Source organism: Chrysochloris asiatica, unplaced genomic scaffold (assembly GCF_000296735.1).
Source record: "Chrysochloris asiatica unplaced genomic scaffold, ChrAsi1.0 scaffold00140, whole genome shotgun sequence".
Taxonomy (NCBI): Eukaryota; Metazoa; Chordata; class Mammalia; order Afrosoricida; family Chrysochloridae; genus Chrysochloris; species Chrysochloris asiatica.
In genome coordinates, this window is record NW_006408658.1 from 6,961,602 (window position 1) to 6,972,664 (window position 11,063).

The 11,063-nt window shown below is 44.9% G+C and overlaps 1 protein-coding gene across 1 annotated transcript; it reads left to right on the forward strand.

Moving 5' to 3' along the window:
* Positions 1–2,044: 2,044 nt before the first annotated feature.
* On the forward strand, positions 2,045–8,405 carry FOLR2 (folate receptor 2 (fetal)). The gene is made up of 4 exons (XM_006870386.1): positions 2,045–2,211; positions 7,458–7,646; positions 7,812–7,947; positions 8,101–8,405. The coding sequence occupies exons 1-4, from the start codon at positions 2,062–2,064 to the stop codon at positions 8,403–8,405; spliced, it is 780 nt and encodes a 259-aa protein (XP_006870448.1). The 5' UTR covers positions 2,045–2,061.
* Positions 8,406–11,063: the final 2,658 nt, after the last annotated feature.

Consider the following 11,063-nt stretch of genomic DNA (forward strand, 5'->3'; position numbering starts at 1 on the left):
CTGATGGATTTGAACTGCCAACCTTGCAGATAGCAGTTCATTGCTTATCCTACAGTGACACTCCAGGACTTCTTTCTTAGTGGTATTTTAATGAATGGTGTGTTTTACATTAGATGGTCAGTCAGATTTGAGGAAGTTAGTAGAAACATAAAGCAAAGTTAGACATAAAGCAAGCAAAGAAAGTTACATAATTATATTTTCAGAAATGTTACATGGTGAGATATTGTCATTTATCAGATTTGAGACAATTGTTTCCCTCTCTGTGATCCTGAGCAAATCTCTTGATTTCTATGCCTCAACTTTCACCTGTGTCCACCTGAATGCTTATAAATTAACCTGACAACTATCATTTAAGTTCACTTAGTATGTGCCAGGGTTTTCCATATGTAATTCTCAACAATTTTCTGGGGAGAAAATGAAAACTCAGCAAGCTTCAGCAGTTTTCCCAGAAATTGGGTAAGGGATGGAACTACCACTGGATCCTTGACCTGATCCTAAAGTCTAGATTCTTCTCTGCCAGACCTATCTTCATCAAGCTCACCTTACCCAAGAATAAGAAATTCTCTAGATTTAAAAAAAAAAAAAAGAAATTCTCTAGATTTTTATGAATGTTGACTATATAGATCCAGTTATGAGTGAAGCAACAAGAGATGACTAAGGGATTTTTGAAGAGGGTACAGTCTGGAAGATTAGGGAAGGAAACATAAGAGAAAAGCTAAATAGGGGAATTACGTTCTGTGCTTACTAAGCTTTTATAGTCTGCAGCATACTGAGGACAGAGACCATTGGGGACAGTTCAGAAGCCTGGAGCTGGTGCCATCCTGTACAGAAGCCAACCCAGACACCGCTGAGGGGCTTAGGGCAGCAAAGGAAGTTCAGGCAAGTGACCGAAGGAGCGAAGGTGACAAGGGCAATGGGGAGACATTTGCGTAGTAAAGGGGTATATCTTTCTTTAGAACGATCACTCAGGCTAATGGAGGGAGAAAAATTTGAGGAGGGAAGATCTAAACCCAAATACAGAGCCATGGGGAGTGAGTTCCAGAAAGGTGTTTGGAAAGGTGCTTGGCAGCCTACTTGGTGGCCCATGTTAAGTATGATGAGAGAGAAGAAGGGTACTCCAAGATCAACTCTTAGGTACTTTAGTGACAGACACCAAAGGGACGGATATGTAATCAGTGGAGGGTGGGTATGGGGGGCGGTAAGGGGCCGTATGTTCCTCAGACTCAAGGGTCTCTCTGCATTTGTATTTTAACTGGTAGAGTGCAGAGCTGTTGCATTTCCCAGAGAAATCTGAGGGTGGAGGTGGGGGAGACGCATTAAAGAGAATAGGAAAGGAAAAGTCCAGAGAAGCAAAGCTATTTAAAAGCACCACTCTTCCCATTTCAGTGTCATGCAGTCCTGTCTGCTGTAACACTTGCTCCTTATAACTGTCTGGAGAACACAGCTGAGTTGGGTCACTGCCTTCCCTGGGATTAACAAAATGTCTAAGCTGGTAGGGAAATGCAGGGGGTTAGACTCCTATAGGGCACTGAGCCTTTCTAGAGGAGCAGGGATGGACCTGAATGATTTCATTACTTTTCAGAGGGAAGGAGAGGGAAAGGCTGAGGCAGTGCAATGGCTAAACACTTGGCTGCTAACCAAGAGGTTGGAAGTTCAGTGGCTCTGTCAGAGAAAAGACCTGGCATTCTGTTCCAGTGAAAATTATAGCCTTGTGGGGCAGTTCTACTCTGTCCTACAAGATCACTATGAGTCAGAATCAACTCAGTGGACACAGAACAACAACAACCCCATTTAGGAAGGCTCCGCAGGACCCACCCACTAACCCCAGTTGGCCTCCTAGGCCATCCAAGCTTGGGGTTGGGAAGGACCCCTTTGTCAACCTTCTCTACTCCAGCTTCAAGGAGCATTAGGACACCAACGCTGAAGGGACAGGCTGGCCGTGTCCATCACTGTGAAGATGGGGAAACTGAGGCAGGAAATGAGAGAGGTGCCTTGTATGGGATTCCTTTTCTGAAGGCCTTGGTCTCGCTAAGCACAGTTCTCCTGCAGGAACAGAAAGGCATGGCCTGGGAATTAACCCCACTTCTGCTGTTCGTGGCCTGGGTAACCACCATGTGCAGTGCCCGGGAAAGGACAGACCTGCTCAATGTCTGCATGGATGCCAAGCACCACAAGACAAAGCCAGGTCCTGAGGACAAGCTGCATGACCAGGTGAGGATGCAGTGAGGCTCCAGGCCAAGGAGGCAGCTGGTCTAACAAGAAGAGGAAGTCAGAAGGCTTAAAAAAAAAAAAAAAAAGAGGAAGTAAGGGTGAGGGAAGAGTTGAAATCTTAGAAATCCTCACACCCCTCCCTGAGTTGTTACTGTGGAAATGGATGAAGGTGGGACAGGGTGGCTGAGGTGATCCTGGTGTTCCCCTCAAAAAGTACCCCATGAAACAATATGGGGTAGTCATTTGGTGGGCACCTAATAGGTACTATGTGTTTTCTGTACATGATTCATTTTTCCAGTGACTCTTTAATATAGGTTGATCCACAATATCCAAATGAGGAAACAGGCCAGAGGAGCACATAGATTCATGCAGGAATTATACATGACCAAATTTTGTCTGTATGAAGACTAAGGTGCGCCTGACCCAAGCCACGGTTCAATAACCTCATATGCATGCAAAAGTTGGACACTGCACATGGAAGACTGTAGAAGAATCGATGTATTTGAGTTATGGTGTTGGAGGACAATATGAAAAGTACCATGGACTGTCACAAGAACAAACTAATCTGTGTTGGAAGTGCAGCCAGAGTGCTCCCTGGAAGCCAGGATGGCCAGACTTCATCTCTCATACTTCGGACATATTGTCAGGAGGGACTAGTCACTGGAGAAGGATATCATGTTTGGTAAAGTGGAGGGTTGGAGAAAAATAGGAAGAACCCCAACGAGATGGATTGGCACTGTGGCAGCAGCAATGAGTTCAGGTGTAGCAACGATTGTGAAGCTGGCTCAGGACCAGGCAGTGCTTCGTTCTGTTATGCATAGGGTCGCTATAAGTTGGTACTGACTAGATGGCACCTATTAAAAACAACAATAGCTTTTGTGGTGGAATAGGGCAGACCGGAGAACGTTCCTCTAGGGATTTGGAGGGTGAGAAGGGAGAAGGCTTTTATTACACACCAGTCCCATGAAGTGCCAAGATTAGAGGAGGAGACTAAGGTGACAGAGGGCAGAGATGCTGTGCATTTTACCTTCTTTAAAAATGTGTGTCAGTGAATCACAACCCCATTAGTCTCTGTGTCTTCTTTTCCTTATGTTCTTTAAGCTCTTTACTATCCTAGAGTGAAATTGAACTAATGGAGCCTAACTGCACATTTGTTATTGTTGTTGTTAGGTGCCATTGAGTCAGTACTGACCCATAGCGACCTTATGCACAGCAGAACAAAACATTGTCCGATCCTGGGCCAACCTCACTATTGCTGCCACGTTTGAGTCCATCGATGCTGCCACTTGGCTAATACATCTGGTTGGGGGTCTTCCTCTTTTTCTCTGACCCTCCACCTCACCAAACATGATATCCTTCTCCAGTGAGTGGTCTCTCCTGACAATATGTCCAAAGTATGAGACACGAAGTTTGGCCATCTTGGCCTCTAAGGAGCATTCTGGCTGCACTTCTTCCAAAACGGAACTATTGGTTCTTCTGGCAGCTCATGGCACTTTAAATATTCTCCTCCAACAGCATAACTCAAAGGCATCAACTCTTCTACGGTCTTCCTTATTCACTGTCCAGCTTTTGCATGCATATGAGGTTATTGAAAACACCATGGCTTGGGTCAGGCGCACCTTAGTCCTCAAGCTGACATCTTTGCTCTTCAACACTTTAAAACAGTTTTGTGCAGGAGATTTGCTTAATGCAATATGTCGTTTGATCTCTTGACTGCTGCTTCCATAAGTGCACATACAATTTTAAAATATTAACACAGTGCTCTATCTGTACTACAAAGGCAAAGCAAACAGAATCTAACATAGGATAAAATAATATCTTTCAATATGTAAATTCTCCGGTATGACTATCTTTGAAACCAAACCAGCTGCCATAGAGTAAGTCTAGCACACAGAAACTCCATGTGTCAGAATAGAACTGTGCTCTCTAGGGTTTTCAGTGACTGATCTTCCAGACATATATCACCACACCTTTTCTCAGAAGCACCACTGGATGGATTTGAACCTCTAATCTCTTGGTTAGCAGTCAAATACTTAACTGCAACACCCAGGGATTGTGAAATTACACATGCTTGCTTTTTATTCCCCAAATCATTATGAATGGGCAACTACAAATGAAGATTAATTTAAAAATAAAAGCACTTGCCTTTGGGTCAATTCTGATTCATGTCTGCAGAGTAAACTGCACTCCACAGAATTTTCAGAGCTGTGACCTCCTGGAATTAGATTGCCAGGGCTTCTTCCAAAGAACTTCTGAGTGGGTTTAAACCATTAACTTTTCAGCTAGTAGTTAAGTGCTTAACCATTTACACTCTCCAGGAACCCTGTGGTGCCTTGAATTTACTTGACATAGTTTTTCTATCCAAAGTCGTCTTAATTCTCACCAAGTGATTGGGTTGTTGTTGTTAAGTGCCTTCGAGTCGGTTCCAACCCATAGCGACCCTGTACAGGCTTTCCGAGGAACAGCTGGTGAGCTTGAACCGCCGACTTTGCAGTTCAAATGGTTTTAGCAGTCTGGTGTGTTTGCCTACAGCGCCACACCAGGACCATGCAAATAAAGTATACAGGATACTAAGGCTGGGATTGGTTAATTTTGCCCTCCAGGTAGGCTTATAAACAGCCATCTCTGAAGTAGGGAGGAAAGATCCCAGGACCAACAAGAAGGAAGAGCATGAGAGAAGCATGAGAAAGAGTAATGGCAGAGTTAATGGTAGAGGCAGTGACAGGGAGCGACAAGAGCAGCTAAGGGCTCTAGATCCATGGACTGAGTAAAGCTGAACGCCTACAGGCAGGAGATTGGCTTGAAGAATGTGCCCTGTGGGCATTCACAGACTGGCTAAAAAGAATTTTGCAACACTTGCCAGAGCAGGGCAGATGCCAAGGGATCACATGGCTAAGAGGCCAAAGACAAGAGTGAGGTGTGTCTGTAGCATGGCAGACGGGAGGCGTTCCTGATTGGAGAACTGTTACATCCTGAGTAGTTTCTGATACTGAATTGTACCCTGTTCACTTCCCTAATAAACCCCGTAATTGTGAGTATTATTGTGAGTTCTTTATATCCATTGCAACTGATTATTGAACCTAGATGTGAAGCAGAGGGTACTGTGGGAGAGGTGGTTGGTGTCAGAATAGGGTAAAGAAGGTTGTATGGTAGAGGCATGTCTGACCTCTGTTTCATAGGAATAGGACTTGGACTGATTTTGAGTTTATCTTTCCCTCTTGTGAAGCCAGAGGAAGCCAGACATGGCTCCCACATGGTCATAGCAGACTCCAAAGATTGATACAGATGTGTTTAATGTCAACTTAAATGCTATATAAAACACAATAAATAGTTAAATACTGCCAATGATGACACAATTTTCTGAAATATTAAATAACTCCAGTAAAATGAAACATATAATGCACCCTTCTATTTTATAACACATGTAGTCATGGAAAATCTAGTTTCTATTAAAAACTTGCTAAAATACATGTGTCTATATAAAATAGGTTGTTCGGCTCTAGACTTAGGAAATCATAAATAGGTTTATCATTCATATTTTCAGTAAATATTTTTAAGGGCCTTCTATGGAGTCCTGGTGTGGCACTGTGGGTTAATGTGCCAGACTGCAAAGCCGTTTGAACTGCAAGGTCGGCGGTTTAAGCTCACCAGTTGCTCCTTGGAAACCCTGTATAGGGTCGCTATGGATCAGATCCAACTCGATGGCACTTAACAACAACAACATGTGTCTAAGGTTTCTGGATGTTGTAAACTCTTTGCTCTCAAATACTAACTTAAAGGTTGTTGATTAGAACCCACCCAGTGATGCTGTAGGAGAAAGAACTGCCTTAGTAAGCATTGCTATTGTTGGCAAGTGCTGTTGAGTTGATTCCGACCCATAGTGACCAGGTATAGGGTTTCCAAGGAGCAGCTGGTGAGCTTGAACCACTGACCTTGCAGTTCAAACGGCTTTACAGTGTGGCACATTAACCGACAGCAGGTATACAATAATATTTTTTTAAATGAAAAATTTTAAAAAGAACCTTTTAAAGTGTTATGTGTTATATAAGAATAAGTAGCAAATTATTGCTACAAGATCATTGCTGTGATCCCATATAGAGTTTTCAAGGAGCGGGTGGTGAGTTTGAACCATGACTTTGCAATTCAAACCAACTTTGCAGTCCTGCTCATTAACCCAGAACTCTACACAAGATCACAGAAATCCTTATTACACAAAAACGTAAAATGTGAAGTGATTGTTTCTCAACACATCCTCCATTTAGCTCTAAACATTTCTGAAGGCATTGTTTCCATCTCCTTCACTTTTCCTTGAAGAATTCTGCACTTTTCAACTTACACCACATCAAAATGACAGTTTGGCATTCTCAAGTGACTCAAATCATGTTTCTTTTAAATGTCCTTTGAGTTTGGGGGAACAAAAAAAAAAGTCTGAAGGGGTAAGATCAGGGTTGAAGGGAGAATGAGATGAAGTTTCCCAATGAAATTCTCATTGGACAATTCTTGCTACCCTCTAAGAATGAACAGGTACATTGTCATAACAGGAAAGAAAAATTCCTTGGTGCAACTTTCCTGGGCTTTTTCTCACCAGTGCAGTTTGCAATTTTCTTAAAACCTCTTCCTAGCAAGCCCCCATGACCTTCCTGTGTCCTTAGAGAAAAATCTATCAAGGTTATCCCTTTAGTATCCTGAAAAACAGCTGCCATAACTTTCTGAGCTGACCACTCTACGCTGAACTTAACTGGCTCAGCAGATCCCTTCAGAAGCCACTATACTGACTGCACCTTTCTTTGAAAGCACCTTAACAAGACTTGTGGTTGTTAAGTGCTGTCAAGTCATCCTTCTCCCTTGGACTAAGATAAATATATTACTAAGAGAACTTGTCTACAACCATACATGGATCACAGAGACATGTTTTGTTTGGAGTAAACTTGTAATGTATGAACTGAACCCTAAAAGCTATGCTTTTTTGACTTACCCTCATATAAGTGATACCGGCACTGAACAAAAGTAACATTGGCCCCTAGACTAGGCTCCTTCTGGGCTCCTACACTCCTAGATCACACTGTTGTAATTGTGTATCCCCCAAGATGGGGTTCCTGGAGACCAATTACAAAAGGATCCTCATGGTGCGGGTTTCCTGGGATAACCTATCTGAGGCCAGGGAGCAAGAATCAAATATGGAAAGGCTTGAGGGGGCTAATAGCTATGGTGGGTGAGGGAATGAGTCCTGCATCTCCTCCACCTAGTGCATTCCTTGGAAAAATAATGCCTGCTGCACTGTGAACACTAGTCAGGAGCTACACAAGGACACCTCCCGTCTGTATAACTTTAACTGGGACCACTGCGGCAAGATGGAACCAGAGTGTAAGCGTCATTTCATCCAGGACACCTGTTTCTACGAGTGTTCCCCCAACCTGGGACCTTGGATTCAGCAGGTATGGGTACCATCCCCACAAACATGAGCCATGACACTTGCAGGGAGGGCGTGATCTGAGGGTAGCAGAGGCACTACCTTGGCCTTCAACCCTGGTCCTCAACAAGGCTGTGACTGCTGAGATCCCTGGTTGACAGGGGCTCTTCTTCCTCCCCAACTCACCCAGGTGAACCAGAGCTGGCGCAAAGAGCGTTTCCTGAATGTGCCCCTGTGCAAAGAGGACTGTCAGCGCTGGTGGGAAGACTGCCGCACCTCTTACACCTGCAAGACCAACTGGCACAAGGGCTGGGACTGGACTTCAGGTGAGAACTTGGGGATGGGAGATAGAGCTGGGATTCAGAAAAGGTTCTTGTTTTTTGTTAGGATGGTGCTGGGTGAGGGTTTCTGGGGGTGGTCAGAACTAAGCTGTGGGCCCAGGAGCTAAAATTCTATGTCCACCGTATCTCCCCTTGCAGGAGTTAACAACTGTCCATCCAATACCACCTGCCAGACATTTGAGTTCTACTTTCCCACACCTGCTGCCCTATGTGAGGGCATCTGGAGTCACTCCTACAAGGTCAGCAACTACAGTCGAGGGAGTGGCCGCTGCATCCAGATGTGGTTTGAACCAGTCCAGGGCAACCCTAACGAAGAGGTGGCAAGATTCTATGCTGAGGCCATGAGCGGGGCTGAGTCCCATTGGGTCCCAGCCTGTCCTCTCCTGCTCAGTCAGGTCCTCCTGCTCAACTGGCTGCTCAACTCTTCTTCTTCTACCTTCTGATCCCTCGACATCACAGCCCTGTTCAGTCCCACCCAGAGTTCCTAATTACTCAGTTTGAGTTCCATAGGAGGCCTCTCTGAAAGCTAGTTTAAATGAACAGATATTCTACTTGTGTTTTGTAAATTATTAGGGGGTGACTGGGAAGCCATTGTTTTGCTTCTCAGTTCCCACTGATTGAAACCAGTTGTTGTAGGTTCCACACAGTCAGCCACCATCTTCACAATCATGCCTTTATCTGAGCACACTGATACAGCCAACTGTGTCAGTCTATCTCATTAAGGGCCATCGCAGCGTTAATACTTTACTGTAAACTGAAGTTAGATCCTAACTCTTCTTCTGACCTAGGACACATTCATAACTCTCAATTTCATTTTTTAATGGATCTCTAATCTAGAGACATAACCAGACTTTTACCATTTAAATGGGGCCCAAGCCTCCCAGAATTGCCTGTTCTACACTCAGCATATTCTAGATGGATAACTAGGAAGATGTTAAGGAGACCAGAAAGTACTCTTTTCTACTAACAGCTAATACCCACAAAGTACTGTCTGTCGAGAATTGTTCTAAATGCTTTGTATTTGTTCCTATATAAGGTGTAGGTACTGTTGCCTGCATTTCACATATGTGAAGACAGGCACATAAATAAAAAACATAGTATCTCTTTCTTGCTCAACCTACAATATTTAATGTGTGTTGGGGAGAGGGTCAGCAAAGGAGGATTCTGCTTCTCACTCATAATCTAGGTTTATGAAGATTTGAACCAGCCTAGGGCAACTCCAGTCAAGAGGTGGTGAGGGTTTATGCTGAGGCAGTGAGTGGGGCTGACTGAGCCCTGTGGGACAGGGCTCATCTTGCTCAGTCTGGTCCTGAAGTTATTACTGTAGCTCATTGGCTGAGTCCAGCCCTGCCCAATCCTCCTCTCTGTCTGGCCCCAGCCTGGACAACCAGGCTAAGTGTATCCTCAACTCCCACACATGAGGGAAACCTACCCATACTTCTCTAACTGTTACATCCATCTGTCACTCAGTTTCTGCTCCAATGGTGGAGTTTCCTAGTTCTAATAAACAGACACATCCATGTATCTCATGTGCTGTTCTGTGGTGAGTTTATGGATAGGTGGGGATAGACACCATTGCTTTTGGATTCCTTCAGAAGAGAGCAATTAGACCTAAGTTTCAATCCCAGCTCTGCCACTTGCTGTATGAAAGTGAAACTGTCACTTCTTTGCTCTAAACCTCAGTTTCCTCCTCAATGAAATGCAGACAATAAATAAACCTTCTCTCAAGGATGTGAAAGGCAAAGGAGCTGTTGCCTAGAATAGAATGGAAGCGAGCCCCAGTGCCTATACGTTAGTCTTCAGGCATCCTGTTGCTTCTGCAACCCCAAATGAGAGCCAGACCCAGATCCAAGGTTTATTAATTATATTGACCCCTACACACCCCTCCCACTCCCCAACCCTTGTCTGTGTGGCCCTCTTCTGCAACAGAAGAGCTGGAAATGAACTTACAGACTCTGGATACCAAGGGGGGTAAAGACACTGCTGACTATGATGTGAATGGGAGCACCTCAGTGGGTTCAGATGGCAGAATTCTTACTTACCATGTGCGAGACCTGGTTTCAATTCCTGATCCATGCACCTCATGCACACGCACTCCCCATCGGTCAGTGGAGGCTTGCAAGTTGCTAGGATGCACAACAGGTTTCAGTAGTGTTTCTAGATTAAGAAAGAATAGGAAGAAAGTCCTGGTGATCTACTTGTAAAACTCAACCAATGAAAACCCTATGGATCACAACAGTCCAGGCAGGTTTAGTGGTGCCTGAGGACACCACTTGACATGATGATGTGGACATGAAGAGTTGGGTCTTGAGACCCTCAGAAAAGAGAGAGAGTTGATTGGAGAGCGTAGTCTGAGAAATTCCTGAAGAGGGAACTTTCAAGAACCCAGCTGTGTCCGTCTGTCAGGGAGGCATGGCTAGAAGGGTGGAAAACACTTAGGGGCTTCAGAGGGGCAGGAGCCAGGCCTCCTATTGCACTTCAGGACTGCTGTGCCTCTGCCCAATTCTGAGGAGCAGAACCTGTGGTGGTCTTTGAGTCTCCCGCCTCCTCCCCAACCCCTCAAGTTTTTTTCTCCACACTCAGACTGCAGTTTCCTCATTCCAGAACGGTCCAGAAGCCTGAGACTACCTGGCAACTGGGTAACATCTGGGTGGTGGAGCTAGGGATAGAACCCACGTATACAGACTCCTTCCAAGTCCGGGTCTCTCGACCCTGCACACTTAGGCCAGACTTACCTTCCCTCATACAACTGATGAGGGAAGCCAGGCACAGAGCGGAGAATGAGTTATTCGATTGGGGGCAAGGTCTGGAGAGACTGTTAGGTGAGTAGGAGAGTGGGGGCTGGTTTTTATTATATTTATCTGGTCTGGAAAGCCCCACACAGAGAGCCACCTCCAGGTTCCAGGCTTTGTTCCAGCTAGGTTAAGCCAATGGATATTTGAAATGGAGGTAGGAGCGTGCCAGTATTGACCCAAATTCCGTCAACAGGTTCAATTTAGGAAAGTGAAAATTGTATCCGAGGTTAAAAAGCACACCGAGACGCTGACCTAGGAGTTGGCCGCAGTGGGCACCTGATTGGATGCCTGCGCCTTTAAGGAGCC